Source organism: Pongo abelii, chromosome 16 (genome assembly GCF_028885655.2).
Source record: "Pongo abelii isolate AG06213 chromosome 16, NHGRI_mPonAbe1-v2.0_pri, whole genome shotgun sequence".
In the NCBI taxonomy this organism is placed as follows: Eukaryota; Metazoa; Chordata; class Mammalia; order Primates; family Hominidae; genus Pongo; species Pongo abelii.
In genome coordinates this window covers 37,772,744-37,793,099 of record NC_072001.2, presented here as the reverse complement: position 1 = coordinate 37,793,099, position 20,356 = coordinate 37,772,744, and the positions used below count along the sequence as shown (strand labels likewise).

The window sequence follows — 20,356 nt, the reverse complement described above, 5'->3', positions numbered from 1 at the left end:
TTTAACAGTCGTTTTCTTATCTTGGACACGTTTATTATTATTATTATTATTTTTTATGTTTTTTTGAGACAGAGTTTCAATCTTGTTGCCCAGGCTGGAGTGCAATGGTGCAGTCTCGGCTCACCACAACCTCCACCTCCCAGGTTCAAGTGATTCTCCTGCCTCAGCCTCCCGAGTAGCAGGGATTACAGGCATGTGCCACCATGCCTGGCTAATTTTATATTTTTAGTAGAGATGGGGTTTCTCCATGTTTGTCAGGCTGGTCTCGAACTCCCGAACTCAGGTGATCCACTTGCCTCGGCCTCCCAAAGTGCTGGGATTACAAGTGTGAGCCACTACGCCTGGCCTACATTTTTTATTTCTAAGTACACTTCTGTAACACATAAACTATAGTATGTATTTAAAAATTTAACATGGTGAAACCCCATCTCTACTAAAAATACAAAAATCAGCTGGGTGTGGTGGCACGCATCTGTAATCCCAGCTACTGGGAGGCTGAGGCAGGAGAATCGCTTGAACCTGGGAGGTGGAGGTTGCAGTGAGCTGAAATTGTGCCACTGCACTACAGCCTGGGCACAGAGTGAGACTCCATCTGAAAAAAGAAAAAAAAAAATTTAAATGACCAGTTTTTTAGGCTAGGTCCTGAGGAAATTATTTTGCTGAGCTATGTGCTCATGGCATTTTCAGTATTGGGGGAATGGCTTGATGTAACAGCCATGTTACTGTATGGTACATTACACAATTGATTCATATTTGCTGTTCTTGCCATTATCAGATTTGGCAGGCTTATCTTAATGAATTATTAATCCAAGTTTGATTTTAAAAATATTTTTAAAATAATAGTTAAGTGCTTACTATGTGCCAGATTCTGCTGTAAGCACCTTGCATTCTGCTATAAGCATCTAGCTCACTTATTCCCACAACAACCCTGTAACACTATTATTATCCTCATTTTATGGATGAGGAAACTGAAGTAGATAGGTTAAATAACTTACCCAAGATGTTTCCCAGTATTTAGAGGCACACCAGGTATTGAATCCTGGTTCCCTGGTTCTTTTTTTTTTTTTTTCTGAGTTCTTACTGAATATTCTGCTCTGTTCTTTTATTTTTTTGAGATGGAGTTTCACCCTTATTGCTCCAGGCTGGAGTGCAGTGGCGCAATCTCAGCTCACTGCCACCTCCACCTCCTGGGTTTAAGCAATTCTCCTGCCTCAGCCTCCTGAGTAGCTGGGATTACAAGCATGTGCCACCATGCCCTGCAAATTTTTTGTAGTTTTAGTAGAGACAGGGTTTCACCATGTTGGCCAGGCTAGTCTTGAACTCCTGACCTCGGGTGATCCGCCCACCTCGGCCTCCCAAAGTGCCGGGATTACAGGTGTGAGCCACCGCGCCCGGCCTTGAATACTCTGTTCTTAAATAAGAGTTCTTTGCCTTCTAGAAACCTCTTAACTAGTACACTCTGGTATGATGTTTAATCCTGTTATGAACCAACTAAGTGGTTTTTATGCTTTCAAAAAGGGTGATTTACAGAGTAATTTACTTTTTCCAAAGTGTTTATTTTTATTTGAAATGTATGGACTCTTTTATTATGAAATGTAACCCAGAAAAGAGCATAAAACAAATGTATAGCCTTACGAATTATAGTAATAATTCATAACCACCACCTAGGCTGAAAAACTCCACGAACATTGTCAGTATTCCAGAAGCTCTCTGCTTGTTTCTTTTCTTTGTCATTATAATATGTAAGTATGCAAACAAGAACACTATAATTTTGGTTCTTTTTCAACTTTAAATAAATAAATAGAATCACACACTATGTACTCTTTTGTGGCTGGCTTCATTTTTTGTTTTTTGAGATGGAGTTTTGCTGTTGTCGCCAGACTGGAGTGCAGTGGCGTGATCTCGGCTCACTGCAACCTCCGTCTCCCAGCTTCAAACGATTCTCCTGTCTCAGCCTCCCAAGAAGTTGGGATTACAGGTGCCCGCCACCACGCCTGGCTAATTTTTTGTATTTTTAGTAGAGATGGGGTTTCGCCATGTTGGCCAGGCTGGACTTGAACTCCTGACCTCAGGTAATCTGCATGCCTCGGCCTCCCAAAGTGCTGGGATTACAGACGTGAGCCACTGTGCCTGGCGTAGCTGGCTTCTTTTGTTCACTGTTTTTACTTGTTGTTTTAATCATCTGCTTAACAGATCTGGAAGTAGGTAGCTCAGAAGTTAATAATGTCAAGGCCCTTGTCAATCTTGTCAAAAGGTTTTATTGATTTTTTCGGTATGGTTGTGGGGCTGCCACAGCTCCAGACCTCATATTTCACACAGTTGTCTCAAAAGAGGAAGTTGTTGGGGCAGGGGGTAATGTAATAGAAAAGAACTCTCATTTGTGTGGCCCCTTCTCTTTTTCTTATCATATTTAATGATACAGTAATAGATCCAGTTTATCGTACATAAATTATCCAACTTTGAAAGGATTTAATGAAATGCACGTTAAGTCCTTGGCACAGTGTCAAGCATAATGCATGCTCTCAGTAAATACTGGTAACTTAAAAAAATAACCATCCAAAAATCCTTCAGATTATTTATATTTGTGATTATTGTTTGTAACTTTTCATACTTATTTATTTATTTATTTATTCATTTTTTTGAGACAGAGTCTCACTCTGTCGCCTGGGCTGGAGTGCAGTGGCGCAATCTCAGCCCACTGCAACCTCAGCCTCCCAGGTTCAAGCAATTCTCCTGTCTCAGCCTCCTGAGTACCTGGAACTACAGGCACACGCCGCCACACCTGGCTAATTTTTTGTATTTTAGTAGAGATGGGGTTCCACCGTGTTGTCCATGCTGGTCTCGAACCCCTGAGCTCAGGCAATCCACCCTCCTTGGCCTCCCAAAATGTTAGGATTGCAGGCGTGAGCCACCGTGCCCGGCCTTCCATACTTATCTTTAAAATTCTTCTGACATGGTGTCTAGTTCACAGATCTGTTTTTTTATCTTATAAGTACACTTTCAGTTAAGCTGTTCACTTTATCTGTCTCAGAGAGTTCATTGGCAAAAGTATAAAACTCCAAATTTAATAAATACCACTGAGATTGCTAGAAGTGGAATTGAATGTTTTTCAGACTGCTTTTGCTTTATTTTGACATATCAAGAGTTATTTTTCAAGGCCAGGCATGGTGGCTCATGCCTGTAATCCCAGCACTTTGGGAGGCCGAGGTGGGAGTATTACTTGAGCCTAGGAGTTTGAAACCAGTCTGGGCAACATAGTGAGACTTCATCTCTACTAAAAATCAAAAAAATTAGCTGGACGTGGTAGCACGTGCCTGTAGTCCCAGCTACTTGAGAGGCGGAGGTGGGAGGATCGCTTGAGCCTGGGAGATTGAGACTACAGTGAGCTATGTTTGTGCCACTGTACTCTAGCCTGGGCAATAGAGCAAGCTCTGCCTCAGAAAAAAAAAAAAAAAAGACTTATTTTTCACTTGTCTAGTTATCATAAAGGAAAGTTGGCTGCTCTACCATTTTTATACATGAGGAAACTGAATTGCAGAATGTTTAAAAGACGTCGGGTGTGGTAGCTCACGTCTGTAATCCTAGCATTTTTGGAGGCTGAGGTGGGTGGATCACCTGAGCTCAGGAGTTCGAGACCAGCCTGGACAACATGGGGAAACTCCTATCTCTACTAAAAATACAAAACATTTGCCAGGTGTGGTGGCACGTGACTGTAATCCCAGCTACTCAAGAGTCTGAGGCACAAGAATTGCTTGAGCCTGGGAGGCGGAGGTTGCAGTGTACCAAGATCGTGCCACTGCACTCTAGTGTGGGCGATGGAGCAAGACTCTGTCTCAATAAAAAAGAAAAAAAGAAAAAAAAAGTTTAAAAGACATTGTCAAAGTAACACTGAGTCATTACTAGAACACTGGTATTCTATCTTATGAGCCAGGATTTTCTCTCTTTTATCATGAGGTCCTATTTGTGACTGAAGAAATTTAATGTAGAGTTTTGTGTATAGTGGGCAGTGAGTGAATTCTGTTGTCTAACATACAGTTAATTCAAGTGAAATGTCTGAAGTTGGAGATTTAGAGTGTGTCACTCAAGATGGCCTATCCACTCAGCATCTTGGCTGGCTGTAAAAGCCAGTACTTTGGCAGTATTCTGTCTTTTGCATAGTAAAAACCTTCATTTCATTCTCACTAAAGTTTTGTGACATTGCATGCTCAGTGAAACTAGGTAAGAGATCAGAAATCAGTGGAATAGGACTTTTGACAGAATAGTGGTTTCCTGGGGCATTATAAATTCATAATACATGTACTTTTAATTTTCAAAGCTGGAAACAGTTATCTAGTGACAGTGTTCTGATCTATTTCCAATATTATAAAATGATAAAGCTAAATTAGTGGCCATTTGTGTCTGCTTCGGGACAACGTAAGTATGTTTTGGACAAACATGACTATATCATTGTTTATTCATATAAAACAAAGTAATTCTATTTAAAAAAGACAGTATATTAAAGACAAATATCTGATATTTCCTCCACAATATTTTGGTGTTTTAAGCTCACTGTCAACACTAAGAAGCAAGTGAAACATCTGATTTTCACATTTGCAATATAGATGTGTCCTGCGTGCTTTTAGGAAGGCATGACTCTAGCAAAGTGTTTCCATTTGAGTATTAAATGAAAACATGTTGGTCAGTGCTTAAGAAGTTGAACTGACATTGGAAGTTGTGATCTGTTATTATGAATTTTGATAGGTGGGTAAATATGGAAACAAAACATCCCTAAATGCATTTGTGTTAATAACTCTGAAACATTTGTATTCTCTATTTTAAACATTTTATTTATTTTTATGTTTTCAGGTTTGCTATTAGAAAGATAATGCTCTTGGAATTTAGGTAAGTTATAAGGCATTCCGTTGATGAAAAAGATAATGTGATTTCAATTTTAGCTAAGTTTTCTGTGTTATTTCTGTGAGTGACTAAGAAAATCTAAATTTGTGAAGATTTATATTTCTGTGATTGGCTTATTTTGGAATATGTGTATGATAGCCTTTGTTTTCAAAGATGATGGCCCATTGTCAGAATAACTTGTATTTTGATTTGTTTCTTACTTGTTAAGCTAGCATGTGGTGAATAATTTCTGAACTCAAACTTGGTTTCTGTAGTGATCAGTTGAAATAAATTAGAGTGTGTTCTATAGCCACTTTTTTTCCCTGCCAAGCTAAAATGTTATCATCAAGGTAGCATTGTTCCAGTCTAGCTACTAGTAATGTAAATATTTCAGACAAAAGATAATGTATGATTTTTAGATTGCAAAGGTAGATTAGATTATGTTGCAACCAGATCTAGCCAGTATGCTGAAAATAAAAGCCAGGATTGTTGTTGATGATAGTTACATTGACCATTTCTCAAACAGAACACTAGTTTTGTGCTCACCACAGTGTTAAGCATTTTACATACAGAGTACTCACAACAATCCTGTGAAGTAAGTACTATCCTCTCTATTTACTGGAAACAGAAGCTGAGATCATAGAGGTTAAATACTTTGCTCTAAGTAATTGGCAGAGCTGGGATACCAATGTCTGATGCCAAAGCTCATGGTTTTCCACTTCTCTACACTTCCTTGACATCTGGTTTACATCAGAGGTCAGGGCCTCTGTGTTAATAATTGTTACTCCTACATACAAGATTTGATCCTTACAAAAAAAATGACATGAAGTAGATGGTCTTATCGTTTTTATAGAGGGAAATTGAAATTTATTATTATGAATTAACTAGTAAGTTGAGTGCCTCCTGTATCCTAAGGACTGTATTATTATTAAATGATCTTATTTAATCCTCACAACAACGCCAGTAAGATCTTCCTTATTTTGTAGGGGAGAAAACTGAGGCTAGAAACTGGACCCATCTGGCCCTGAGATAAATATGCTCTTTCCATCATATTGTGCCTCCTTTCAAGAAGACAGATTAAAATCAAGAGGCTACCAATATGCAATTAGAATTAACCAGAATTCTAGAGTCCAGAAGCCAAGAGAATTGCAGGAACTGAAGGAGAAAGCAACAAAACAGATTGAAAGCATCAATGACAGTGAAATTTTTTTTTTTTTTTTTAGACAGTCTCACTCTGTTGCTAGGCTGGAGTGCAGTGGCACGATCTCGGCTCACTGCAACCTCCACTTCCCAGGTAGAAGTGATTCTCCTGCCTCAGCCTCCTGAGTACCTGGGATTACAGGTGTGCGCCATCATGCCTGGCTAATTTTTGTATTTTTAGTAGAGACAGGGTTTCACCATGTTGGCCAGGATGTTCTCGATTTCTTGACCTTGTGATTGCCTGCCTCAGCTTCCTAAAGTGCTGGGATTACAGGCGTGAGCCACCGCACCCAGCTGACAGTGAAAAATTTTTAATAGCTGAAAAAGTCGGTTGTTACCTTTCAGGAACTCTTATTTAATTTTATGTGACAATATTGTTTTCCCTCAGCCAACTTCCAAACATAACCAGTCTAAAGTTTGTTGTAGAGAGTAATTGATGGTTTCTTGCTAAAGTGGAAAGTAAGATGGCATGGAGAAGGTAGCTGGATATAGGAAAGTGAACTGAGAAAAGGGTTTCCGTGGATGAAAATCATTAGAGGAAGGCATTATTTTATATCAATATTGTATAGAATTTGCTGCAGTTGCTGAAATAGGATCAGGAAGTTATTGAACAAATCCTTAAGTTTGAAGAAAAGAGATGTAGTTTGGAGTCAGCACCATACCTGTGTAATCAGGCAAATCATTGACTCTCATTACCTCAGTTTTCTCATCTAAGAGATTTTAAGATAGGTTTGGAATTTGCTGTGTAGTCAGATAACACCCAAGATAAGACTTTACTCTTAAAAACTGTGGCAAGCCAGTGACATCTGTGGGACATCTGGCAGAAACAGTTATAAAGATGCTCTGGAAGCATATGTATTCCAACTATATTGCAGAAAACTCTATAAATAAAACCTTGGTAAAGGTGAGTTTATACTCCCAAATTACAGAGCACATTAGGGTAATATTCTCTACTGTAAGCAAGAGTGAACAGCAGAGAACAAATATTTTCCCCTTGCCCCCACCACCAAGAACTTCAGATAATTAAATAATTGATACATACTGTCATTATGTTTAAAATTATTATTGGCATAAGAGAAGAAATATAATATGTGAGAAAGAAACAAGACACTAAAAATGGATAGACTTGGTGGAGGGAAATGGAGATAAAAAATCATTGAAATTTAAAAACTCAATTAGCAAAATAAATAACATGTTAGACGCAGCTAAAGAAGGAATTAATGAACTAGAAAATAGATCTGAGGGAATGAACTAGAAAATAGATCTGAGAGAATTAACTAGAAAATAGCAAAGAGGGCTGGGAGTGGTGGCTTATACCTGTCATCGGAGCACTTTGGGAGGCCAAGGCGGGTGGATCACAAGGTCAAGAGATCGAGACCATCCTGGCCAACATGGTGAAACCCTGTCTCTCCTAAAAATACAAAAATTAGTGGGCGTGGTGGCACATGCCTGTAATCTCAGCTACTCAGGAGGCTGAGGCAGGAGAACTGCTTGAACCCAGGAGGCAGAGGTTGCAGTGAGCCGGGATTATGCCACTGCACTCCAGCCTGGCAACAGAGTGAGACTCCGTCTCAAAAAAAAAAAAAGGAAAATAGCAAAGAGAAGTAAAAATGAAAAATACAAAAGGAAAATAAGATATGTGGAGGCTAGAATGAGGAGGCTTAGTAGGAGTTTCAGAAGTTTTTTTTTTTTTTAGTTTTGGAGATGGGGTCTCACTCTGTTGCCCACGTTGGAGTACAGTGGCACAATCATGGCTCACTACAACCTCAACCCCCTAGGCTCAAGTGATCCTCCTACCTCAGCCTCCTGAGTAGTTGGGACCACAGGTGTGCACCATCACACCTGGCTAGTGGCTTTTTTTTTTTTTTTTTAATAGAGATAAGGTCTCACTATGTTGCCCAGGCTGGTCTCAAACTCCTGGGCTCAAGCAGTCCACCCACTTTGGCCTCCCAAAGTACTGGGATTACAGGTGTCAGCCACCACACCTGGCCTTATTTTGTTTTAGAACTGGTATTTGTCAGGTATTTTTGGGTTTTCCTTTTTTTTTTTTTTTTTTTTTTGAGACGGAGTCTCACTGTTGCTAGGCTGTAGTGCAGTGGCGCGATCTCGGCTCACTGCAATCTCCGCCTCCCGGGTTCAAGTGATTCTCCTGCCTCAGCCTCCTGAGTAGCTGGGACTATAGGCACGTGCCACCATGCCCAGTTAATTTTTGTATTTTTAGTAGAGATGGGGTTTCACCATGTTGGCCAGGATGGTCTTGATCTCTTGACCTCATGATCTGCCTGCCTCGGCCTCCGAAAGTGCTGGGATTGCAGGCGTGAGCCACTGTGCCTGGCCAACTTTTACTTTAAGAAGAGCCTTAAAGTTAAAGGCCCAGTGCAGTGGCTCATGCCTGTAATCCCAGCACTTTGGGAGGCTGAGGTGGGTGGATCACCTGAGGTCGGGAGTTCAAGACCAGCCTGACCAACATGGAGAAACCTGGTCTCTACTAAAAATACAAAAAATTAGCTGGGCGTGGTGGCGCATTCTTGTAATCCCAGCTATTCAGGAGGCAGAGGCAGGAGAATCGCTTGAACCTGGGAGGTGGAGGTTGCTGTGAGCCGAGATCACGCCATTGCACCCCAGTCTGGGCCACAAGAGCAAAACTCTGTCTCAAAAAAACAAAAAAAAAGCCTTGAGTAAGGGAATATCCAGTGGTTTGGTGGTGATAATTATGTATGTTGGCAACGTTTGATACCTTTTTATTTGAATTTATAAGACTGTCATTCTCCAAAGCTGTATTTTCTATATATAAATTTGTAGCTGGTAGCAGTGACCTAGACTGCAGGTAAATTTGTGGAGGATTCCAAGTTTTCTTTTGTTTTTTTGAGACAGAGTCTAGCTCTATTGGCCAGGCTGGAGTGTAGTGGCGCAATCTCAGCTCACTGCATCCTCTTCTTCCCGGGTTCAAGTGATTCTCCTGCTTCAGCCCCCTGAGTAGCTGGGATTACAGGCATGTGCCACCATACCTAGCTAATTTTTGTATTTTTAATAGAGATGGGGTTTCACCATATCACAACTCCTGACCTCAACTCAGGAATTGACCTCCACCCGCCTGGGCCTCCCAAAGTGCTGGGATTACAGGCATGAGCTACCACACCCAGCCAAGGATTCCAAGTTATAAATAGAGATTTCCAAAATATTTTCAGAAAGTTGTAAATAATTATGCTTTTCTGGGTGAGTTGTGCATTACAGTGAGTGGTGGTAACTAATGAAGTATTCTATGCTTTTTACTCTTTACAGCCAGTATCTTGAAAATTATCTCTGGATGAATTATTCTCCTGAGGTATCCAGCAAGGCCTATTTAATGTCAATCTGCTGTATGGTGAATGAGAAGTTTAGAGAAAATGTGCCTGCATGGGAGGTAACTGATTTAAATTACTTCATAGCTTTCATACTGACCCACATAAGCCATTACAAAGTGGCAGAACTTTTACTGATAGTGGTGCTTTTAGAGCAGAACTTTACCCAGTAATAAAGCAAATATTGAGAAAAAGAATGGGTATGTGAAAGATATGTTTTCTTTTGGTTTCAATACTTTCTTCAAATGATTTAATAATTTACTATGAATTGAAAATTTATGAATGTGAGTTATTTTTCTGCTTTGTGTTTGAAACAAAGAATGGTATATGTTATAACAACTTACATCAGAAGCTGGCAAAATGGAAATTATATTAATAAGTACAAATAGGCTGAGTGCTGTCACTCATGCCTGTAATCCTGCACTTGGAAAGCTGAGGTGGGAGGATTGCTTGAAGCCAGGAGTTCAAGACCAGCCTGGGCAACAAAGCAAAAACTTGTTTCTTTTAAAAAAAAAAAAAAATTAGCCAGGCATGGTGGCATAAGTCTGTAGTCCCAGCTACTTGGGAGATTGAGGCAAGAGGACCACTTGAGCCCAGGAGTTCGAGGCTGCAATGAACTATGATTGCACCATAACACTCCAGCCTGGGTAACAGAGCGAGGCCTGTCTCTAAGAAGAAGAAAAAAAAGCTCAAGTATATAATGTTCAAATGAGATATTTTTCAGTGTCTTTTTTCACAAGAGGGAGTTTATATTTGTAGTTTTACATGAATAAAAAAAGTTACCAAAGTCAAGACAGATGCTTACATTATAATTTCAATGTTCTTTTGGTTTTTTTTTTGAGACTGAATTTCGCTCTTGTCATCCAGGCTGGAGTGCAAATGGCGTGATCTCAGCTCACTGCAACCTCTGCCTCCCAGGTTCCAGCAATTCTCCTGCCTCTGCCTCCCAAGAAGCTGGGATTACAGGTGCCCGCCACCATGCCCAGCTAATTGTTGTATTTTTAGTAGAGACGGGGTTTCACCATATTGGCGAGGCTGGTCTCAAACTCCTGACCTTAGGTGATCCACCCGCCTTGGCCTCCCAAAGTGCTGGGATTACAGGCATGAGTCACTGTGCCCGGCCTGTTCTTTTTGTCCTTGATTTGGGATCTATTTTTCCTTTTAGAAATTTCTAATGCACTGATGTTTCCTTTTTGTGCTGGTGCAATAGAAGCTTGATCAGTAGGGATCCAAAATCTTTGTTTTCTTTGCCCGCCATATAATGGTCACTTCATCAAGAGTTTCTTCTCTTCCAGTCAGACTTTTTTAAATGAAAAAAGGAATGGATGCCTGTCATCTGTTTTGAGTAAATCGTCTCCAAAGTGAAAAGGTGATAGAGTCTTTAAGATAAAACCATGGACACTTATCTCAAATATTCATTAAATGACTACCATCTCAGGGCACATTAGAGCTCAGGATAAACTATGGGTTTTTTGTCGCTATCAAGAGAGCCTAGGGGTTTCTTCAAGTTGCTTCAAGGTATTATAGAAATATAGAAAGGAAGAAGGAAAATTTTTTGAGCCAGGGAATAACCCGGTCAGTTTGCCTGTTATGAAGATCACTTTGGTGATTAGGCCTTGAAATAGAGAAATGATAATACAGATTTAGAGGATATACAGAGATGTAGAAGGTAGAATTGATTGAATTTGATAATCAGTTGAAGTAGCATTAGGAAAGGGTGTTATTTTTAATAATATTCCAGGCTTGGGCAAATGAATATAATATATGATGATACCATTTACCAAGATAGGTAATAGAGAGTGAGGAATAATTTGGAGGATACAAAACTGTTGAATTGAATTTGGACATATTCAGTTTAAATTGCCTTTGGAATATCTAGATTAAGTCATCTAGTAGAGGAATCTAAGGTTTGAGAGCTCAGAAGGGAAATCTGGACTGCAGATGTATATTTGGAATCATTGGTATTTAGTGGTTGAAGTAATAGGGGGAGAAGAATGAGGCTAGAACCCTAGGAATATTGTGGTTTAGATAATAGACAAAAGAAGAAGAGCCTTCAATATGGTGAAAAGGAGTTGAGGGTTAATAAGGGTCCATAGGACTTGACAGCCATACTGCTTCCGGAGAGCTTGTCTTATTAGAGAAGTGAATGAAAACAACTAGTGTAGACCACACGCTTGGAGCACTTGTCTGTGGCAGTAACTAGAAACAGAGGTAGGTCAAAGAGGCTTGAATATATTTACATTTTTTTACAAGTTAAGAGTAAACAGCTAATATAAAGCAGGAGGGGCTGTCCTTGAGATTAATTACAGTGTGAAAACTACAATTTTTGCTAAAGATGTAGTTTCTTTTGTTTAAATCAGAGAAATTGAAACACTTCAGATCCTTAATAAGAAAACAAAGCCTAAGCTAAATACAGGCATAATCCACAGAGGAAAAACTAAAGAAATTAAAGCCATTATTTTATTAGCTAAAGGTTTCTGCAGCTCTCTCATAGTCCTGTCAGAAACCTGTATTTGACTTGCCGTTAATTATAAGTAAGCACGTGATGCTTCTTTTATAGATATACAAATAACCCTTTTGTAATTATTTGGTTTTTTTAATAGACTGCTAAAAAGCCTACTAGGGCTTCTTTAAAGCTTAAGTGAGCAAGTGAATACAAAATGAATTTTTATTCTGTTTCTTTTCAGATTTTTAAGAAGAAGCCAGACCACTTCCCATTCTTTTTTAAACACATCTTGAAGGCGGCATTAGCTGAAACTGATGGTGAATTTTCACTTCATGAACAGACAGTCTTACTACTTTTTCTTGATCATTGCTTCAATAGTTTGGTACTTTTACTTTATATTTTGGGGTAATTTTCAAGTTTTCTTGTTCTTTTAGGTTGAGTTTAGATGAAATTACCTCTGTAGCCAGCTTTTCATCCATAATAGTGGGGAATAAGGATAATGCTAAAAGCTTGATTTCAGCCACTTATCAGTAAAACCATTTTATAAGTCTTTAAGATAAGATATGTTTTTATAAGATGTGTTCACTTTTTAATAGATTTGAACTTGATACTTAATTTTTTCTATCTAGACTCTTAAGAAAAATGATTATAAGAACTGAAACTCCAAAGGGAGAGCACAAAAATGAGAAACAGCAAGGAGACTGGTTAATATGGAATTGGAGTAATGAGATCTGTGCCACAAACTGCATATACATACAGGAATGTAGTTTCATTACTTTTCATCATGCCTCATGCATAGGCTGGTTAGTCAGCAGGAAAGTTGTATTTTGAATTGACTGATAAAGGCCAAGTGTATATGATCTTTGAAAATGTCTTGTGTGTGATACATTTTCATCCTTCATAAGATTATCTTCTAAAAAATTAAATATTTTCAGTAATATTTTATTTGAGCTTTCCTATGTGGTTAGCTGATAAATACACATTTATTTAGTGCCTCTGAATTGATAATTCACTTACACCCATGCGGGAGAATGCATGGAGTTCTTTCTTATTCTGAAGACTGAGTGTTAATAGATGGATGGTTATTACCTGTTTCCATGTACTGTCTCACATGGATCTTTTAAAGGCATAAAAAAAGATTTATGATGTCTGCACTGGATACCACTGTTATCTCTTTAACATTTATTTTATTTATTTATTTATTTTCTTTTGAACATAAACTCAAGATTTTATTGTCTTCATAATAAAAGATGACACTTAGAACTGGATCACTTGGCCCTTTCTCTTATCTCCTCCCAGTTCAAAATGCTTGCATCTTTTAATAGCCAGCATTCTCTTAGATCTACAGTTGGGCTCAGTGCACTCAAGCCTTAGCACAATCTTCTTTGTAGTTTTAGCCTTTTTCCGGAAAATCGGCTTAGTTTGCCCACCATAGCCACTCTGCTTCTGTCATAACGCCGCTTTCCCTGGGCATACAGAGAATCCTTGCCCTTCTTGTACTGTGTCACTTTATGGGGTTGGTGCTTGCCACACTTCTTACAGAAAGTCCGATGGGTTTTAGGGACGTTAACCATGCTTGCATGAGCGTTATTAGCACGGAAAGCCTCTTTAACATTGATTAAACTAAACAGAACAAATAGAAATATAAATAGATGTGTTTTTTTACTCAGAAACTAAACAGAAACAAGATTTTATTAGTATTAGTAATTTGGTGATAGTTTTAACCAACTTACCAAACTAGTTTATTATTGAAATGCTTTATCTTTTAAAATATGCAGTCAATTCCTATTTGAGGTAGTTATGTTTATTTTATAAAGTAGCTATGAACACTGAATGAGCTAATACTGAACCATTACTTCTTGGGTAAATACAGGGTTAGGTTCCTGCAAGCCTTGGTCATGACATTTTACAAACTATCAATACATAGCCTTATTTTATGAGTGTTTCTATTTAAAGACAGCTTATTTATTGTATATTGTTGATTCATTAACCATGAACTCACTGCCAACAGCACTGTAATTATGCCTGAACGAAGCTTATCTAACATACGTATTTACTCTGTAAGACATATCACAGCCTTCTTGCACCCATGAATATCAGACAGCACTTCAGCCTTGGGCTTGTTGCCATTTTAAACAGCAAAATCATCAAAAAGCACAAACATGCCAAAAAAAATAGTACTCAATAGACCACAAAAAGGATACTTGTTTCTTATAGTATGAGAGCTGAGAATGAAGCAGAGCGTCAGCTCAGTCTCACCTGAGAATGTGCACATCAGGCAACTCAGATTTTTGTTTGGGCCATCTGGATGACTGTGAAAGCACATGGGGTGTTGATTTTGGGGTTACAAATACATTTTTGTTAGTATATGAATTTGCAAATACAAAATCTGTAAATAATAAGGATGGAGACTTTTTTAAAGCATCGAACTTCTTAATATTAAAATATTAATTTGAACATATTTGTGGCATGTTTTCCCTCCAGGACTTAAAAAGCCAGTATACTTCTTATGTAAAGACTTAGGTAGAAATGCTTGTATGTTTATAAACTTGTTTTCTTCATGCCCTAAACAGGAGGTAGACTTGATACGAAGTCAAGTACAGCAGCTTATCTCCCTCCCAATGTGGATGGGCTTACAGCCGGTAAGTCTCTAATTTCAGAGTCTTATGAATGTATGTGTTATAATAAGTAGAACATGTGGTTTTAGAGTCTATAGCCTTAATCTGGATATACAACTGGTAGCTAAATACCCCTTTTCTTAGAAAAGCCACTTTGCATTAACTTTTCATAGATATAGTTTTTATTTTAAAGTTTTTATGTGCATTCGATGTTTAACTTAATTTTAGTAATATAAAATGAATAAGGTAGTATCTATTGAGCTTATAGAGAAAGGGGGTTAATTTAGCAAAGTATTGATGAGACTAAATGTAGACTTAAATTTTTTTTTCCTTGATTAGAGTATATATATAGCTGTAGGAGAAGATCTGGATCATACCTGATATTAATGACTTCCATTTTTCCATAAAGTCTTTATTAGGTAATATGTGCAGGTACCAAAGCCAAATTAATACATCTTAGGTAGTTTAGTTAAAACTATCAGATTTCAGTGTAATGCTTTATTCAGAATTTCATTTCCTGCACATGGGTGTTTCTGCATATACTCAGATATGCAGACTCATTCATAAGCACCAGTTGATGGGGATGAAAACATAAGGCACGTATAAATAATTAATACTAAGTTAAAAAGTGGCAAGTGCCGTAAGAGAGAATATGCTGATGTGGACATTTCCTTATTTACTTGTGATTGCTGTTTTTTGTGTATTGTTTCAGACTCATATTTTTCAAACCTCAGTGATTATGCGAAGTGTTGATGCATGTATTTTTCAGACTTAGCTCTAAGTTTTGAAATAAAAAAATTAATTGATTATTGAGCGTACAATCTTGATTTGTATTTTTATTAAGAAGAGCTAGAGTTGAATAATTTTTAAAAATATCGTTATTCACTTCTTAATTTTCAGGGTTTGTCATGTTATTTTCAGGTTTTATCGAATTGCTCTATTTTGTACTCATATATTAGAAAACTAGCAAATAGTTGATCTAATCCTTATCCTTGTAAACTTTGAGGTTACTGGTAATTTAATAACACATCTCTTCTTCAGGCACGATTGGAATTAGAATTAAAAAAGACACCTAAGCTAAGAAAATTCTGGAACTTGATTAAAAAGAATGATGAAAAGATGGATCCAGAAGCAAGAGAACAGTATGTTGGCAGAGCTTCATTTCATGTTGTCTTATTATGCTGGATTGTGGACCTTAGATGATGTTGACTGGTTTGTTGTTTCCCTTTATATAGTGCTGAGCACAAATAAATTATTATAATAAGTGCTTTTACCTAGACTGTCATTAAGAATATTTTTCACAGAGATCTAAAGCAGAAGCCAGAGCATCATGCTTTTCTTCTTTTCCTTCTTTCTGTGCTGCTAAGTATATATAGTTGACCCACTGTTTTTCTCCCTGCCTATTGTCCGTGTCCCTCATGGATGGTTCTCAATTTTCTGCACTATCTTCAGGCTATTAATATAACTTTTCTTTCTTTTTCTTACTCCTTCACTCTTTTTTTATTTTTTTGAGATGGAGTTTCGCTCTGGTTGCCCAGGCTGGAGTGCAATAGTGCGACCGTGGCTCACCGCAACCTCCACCTCCCGGATTCAAGCGATTTCTCTTGCCACAGCCTCTGAGTAGCAGGGATTACAGGCATGCGCCACCACGCCCGGCTAATTTTGTATTTTTAGTAGAGACGGGGTTTCTCCATGTTGGTCAGGCTGGTCTCGAACTCCCGACCTCAGGTGATCCTCCTGCCTCGGCCTCCTAAAGTGCTGAGATTACAGGCATGAGCCACCGCGCCCAGCCTAACTCTAAACTTCTTACAAGGCTTTCAGAAGCTTGCAGCTGTTTCTTGTGACTCTTGCAAATCACTGGACTACTCTAGTCATCGTTTCTTTAGCATTTCTTTCCTAAGTCCCTTTCCTCTTCACTACACTTAATTGAATATTAACCATATAAACACTCTTCCAGACCAACTACTTTAGATCATAGTGCTTTCATCTGAACTCCTAGACCACATGCTCTACGATTTTTTTTGAAACACCAGCTGTTTATGTAATGATTGGGATATGTATAGTAGTTGAGGACGTAGGTTCTACAATCAGACTTAGCTAGATTCCACACTCAATTGCTATATGACTTTGGGCAAGTTACTTCACCTCTAAGCCTCATTGTGAAATCTGGACAATAGTACCCATTTCCGAGGACTGTTATCAATATTAAATAAGATGTGAAGTGTTTAGCATAGCTCAGATCCTGGCAAAATGCGTGCTTAATTAATGTAAGGCAGTTTTATTAATCGCATACTGGCATGTATTACTCATTGTGTTTATAATATATGACTTGTTATTGCAAGTAGATTTTAGCCATTCCCCTTCTTTGTATTTCCAGCAGGACGGTTACACGCATTTACAGCTATACAATACTTGATACATGTCTGTTCATTAATGGATATATCTTAAAGTAATAATGAATAGAAAATTATTTTTTAAACATTTGATCTTTAGCTATTGTAATACTCTATTATACTTAATACTTAAACGTTAAAATATAGTATTGTTCATCTCATTTTAACTACATTAAATGTGAGATTTTTAATGGTAAGGGCAGACTATAAATGGAATTTTGAAACTTCTTTCTCCATCTGACTTGTAAATCACAAATGAAAATGTTTGGCTGGGAGCTGTGGCTCAGGCTGGGCGCCATGGCTCACGCCTGTAATCCCAGCACTTTGGGAGGCTGAGGCGGGTGGATCACAAGGTCAGGAGCTCAAGACCAGCCTGGCCAAGATGGTGGAACCCCATCTCTACTGAAAATACAAAAATTAGCCAGGCATGGTGGCAGGCGCCTGTCATCCCAGCTACTCGAGAGGCTGAGGCAAGAGAATTGCTTGAACCCGGGAGGCAGAGGTTGCAGTGAGCTGAAATCGTGCCACTGCACTCCAGCCTGGGCAACAGAGCGAGATTCCACCTCAAAAAATAAAAAAAAAAATGCTGAAAAAAGAAAACGTTCACGGTAAGAGAAGGAGGTGCTTGCTTAGGTGGCTTATTAGGTCAGTAATGTGACTCTCCTTTTCTTCATATAGCACTGTATTTACATAGAAAGAAGCTGTATATTCAAGTTATAGTCCCAGCTTCACAAAGAAATGAACAGTTGAACAGCATTGGAAAGCCGTGGTCAACATTTAAAATTTACTTTTGAAATGACTAGTTTTCAAAAATAATTGGTCAATGTTCTTTCTGATTTTAGGGCATATCAAGAGAGGAGATTTCTTTCACAACTCATCCAGAAGTTTATCTCTGTGCTGAAATCAGTCCCACTTTCCGGTAACTATCTTCTTTTTTACTCAGTGCATCTGTGAAATTATCGTATAGCTGCCCCTATGGTATTTACTCATCTCTAATCTAAAAACTGTTCTTGGAATGATTTTAAATTGTATTGGCAAAGTGTATGTCCTCTCCTTTTTAAATATATTACCAGTGTGAGTATTGGGACTGCCTTTAAGGGTTATTTTATTTTATTTTACTTATTTTTTGAGACAGAGTCTTGCTCTGTCACCCAGGCTGGAGTGCAATGGCATGATCTCGGCTCACTGCAACCTCCCCCACCAGGGTTCCAGTGATTCTCCTGCCTCAGCCTCCCAAGTAGCTGGGATTACAGGGATGCGCCACCATGCCCAATTAGTTTTGTATTTTTGGTAGAGATAGGGTTTCTCCATGTTGGCCAGGCTCGTCTCGAACTCCTGACCTCAAGTGATCCATCCACCTCAGCCTCTCAAAGTGCTGGGATTACAGGCGTGAGCCACCGCACCTGGCCTAAGGGTTATTTTAAAGGCACCAGTGTGGTTATTGAAATATTCCTTTATGTAGCAAATATTTTTATCACCTAATTACTAGATCTAGGTCCTGTCTAAGGTGCTGAGATACAGTTGTGAAGAGGAAAATTGCAGACCATATTTGCATGTTATTTATAATATGGTGCTGAATAGTGTTTTTAAGTCCTGTTGATACTGTTGGAGGAAAAAAGGAGAAATATTACTGAGATATGAGCTAAAAGACTAAATAGAAGGATTTTCCTCCATCATAGCTCCATTTATTGATTTAAAAAGTAAGTATATACTATATAGAGTATATACTATATTAAATTATAAAATATAATTAAAATATAATTGTTTAATTATTATTATTATTATTATTTTGAGACAGTGTCTCACTCTGTCAGCCAGGCTGGAGCGCAGTGGCACAATCTTGGCTCACTGCAACCTCCGTCTCCTGGGCTCAAGCAATTCTCCTGCCTCAGCCTCCTGAGTGGCTGGAGTTATAGGCGTGTGCCACCCCACCCAGCTAATTTTTGTATTTTTAGTAGAGACGGGGTTTTACCATGTTGGCCAGGCTGGTCTTGAACTCCTGACCTCAGGTAATCCACCTGCCTCGGCCTCCCAAAGCGCTGGGATTACAGGCGTGAGCCACCACGCTCGGCCAATTGTTTAATATTTTTAAATGGAATATAATCTAAGAACAGCTCTATAGGTATACCGTATCTATATTTTTGCATCAGAAAGTACAGCTTTTAAAAAAATACAATGGAATGAGTTATAAATGCTGACCCTCCAAGTAATATTTTAGAATTGAAAATCATAGCTACAATTAATTCAGTGAAGAGTTGACCAATGCTGTAAATCAGTTGTATCTGATTTGGGGCTCAGTACTACTACTAGCATTAGTATAAAGAAAACGTTTTGGCCGGGTGCAGTGGCTCATGCCTGTAATCCCAGCACTTTGGGAGGCTGAGGCGTGTGGATCACGAGGTCAGGAGATCGAGACCACAGTGAAACCCCGTTTCTACTAAAAAGACAAAAAATTAGCCGGGCGCAGTGGCGGGTGCCTGTAGTCCCAGCTACTCGGGAGGCTGAGGCAGGAGAATGGTGTGAACCCAGGAGGTGGAGCTTGCAGTGAGCTGAGATCGCGCCACTGCACTCCAGCCTGGGTGACAGAACGAGACTCCGTCTCAAAAAAAAACAATAAAGAAAGAAAACGTTTTATGCTTATAATCTTAAGTCTCTTAATGTTAGTATATCTAAATCTTTCCACTAAGTGCCTTCAAACCTGGAAAGAGGACTAAGATTGGGTTTTCTTGGCACAAAGAATAACATTGAGCGCTTTGAGCTACTAATGTCTGTAGAACTAATGTCTGTAATAAAAATTGATATCTCTAACTATGGAATGTTTATCTAGGGTCATCTAGGTTTCAAAAACAAGAACATAGGGCCTGCAGTAATTTAACAGCCTATAAACCACTTGCTGTTGACGCTATTGTTTATATACTGTCAGAAAACAACTTTTTTTTTTTTTTTTTTTTTTTTTTAAAGATGGAGTCTCATTTTGTCTCCCAGGCTGGAGTGCAGTGGCGCAATCTCAGCTCACTGCAACATCTGCCTCCTGGGTCCAAGTGATTCTCCTGCCTCAGCCTCCCAAGTAGCTGGTACTACAGGTGCTCACCACCATACTCGGCTAATTTTTGTATTCTTAGTAGAGATGGGGTTTCACCATGTTGGCCAGGCTGGTCTTGAACTCCTGACCTCAAGTGATCCACCCTCCTCGGCCTCCCAAAGTGCTGGGATTTCAGGTGTGAGCCACTGCGCCTGGCCAGAAAACATCATTTCTTAATCTTGAGTTTTTATCAAAATTTGTCAGCTTGCTGGCAAAGGAACTAACAGGATGATGACAGTAATTTGCCAGTTCAGAATGAGTATGAAGATAGATGGATTATGTAGTTAGGAAACAGAAGGCTAATTTTTTAAAGATTTTAAGAAGGACTGTAGTTTCCTTTTTAAAATAGGGTCATTAAAAACGGAATGCCCAGATGAGTTGTTGGAAATCTGTGTAGGATA

General features: G+C 38.7%; 1 protein-coding gene and 1 pseudogene across 1 annotated transcript in view; one reads left to right on the top strand and one right to left on the bottom strand.

Annotated features, from left to right (window-relative positions):
- Positions 1-20,356, top strand: part of AQR (aquarius intron-binding spliceosomal factor) — a 112,565-nt gene that overhangs the window by 12,318 nt on the left and 79,891 nt on the right. The window contains exons 4-9 of the mRNA XM_024232417.3: positions 4,846-4,881; positions 9,358-9,478; positions 12,104-12,244; positions 14,436-14,504; positions 15,522-15,622; positions 17,716-17,792. Coding sequence (XP_024088185.1) covers positions 4,846-4,881; positions 9,358-9,478; positions 12,104-12,244; positions 14,436-14,504; positions 15,522-15,622; positions 17,716-17,792 — 545 coding nt within the window. The remainder of the gene's footprint in view (positions 1-4,845; positions 4,882-9,357; positions 9,479-12,103; positions 12,245-14,435; positions 14,505-15,521; positions 15,623-17,715; positions 17,793-20,356) is intronic.
- LOC103892482 (large ribosomal subunit protein eL42-like) lies at positions 13,096-13,447 on the bottom strand (annotated as a pseudogene).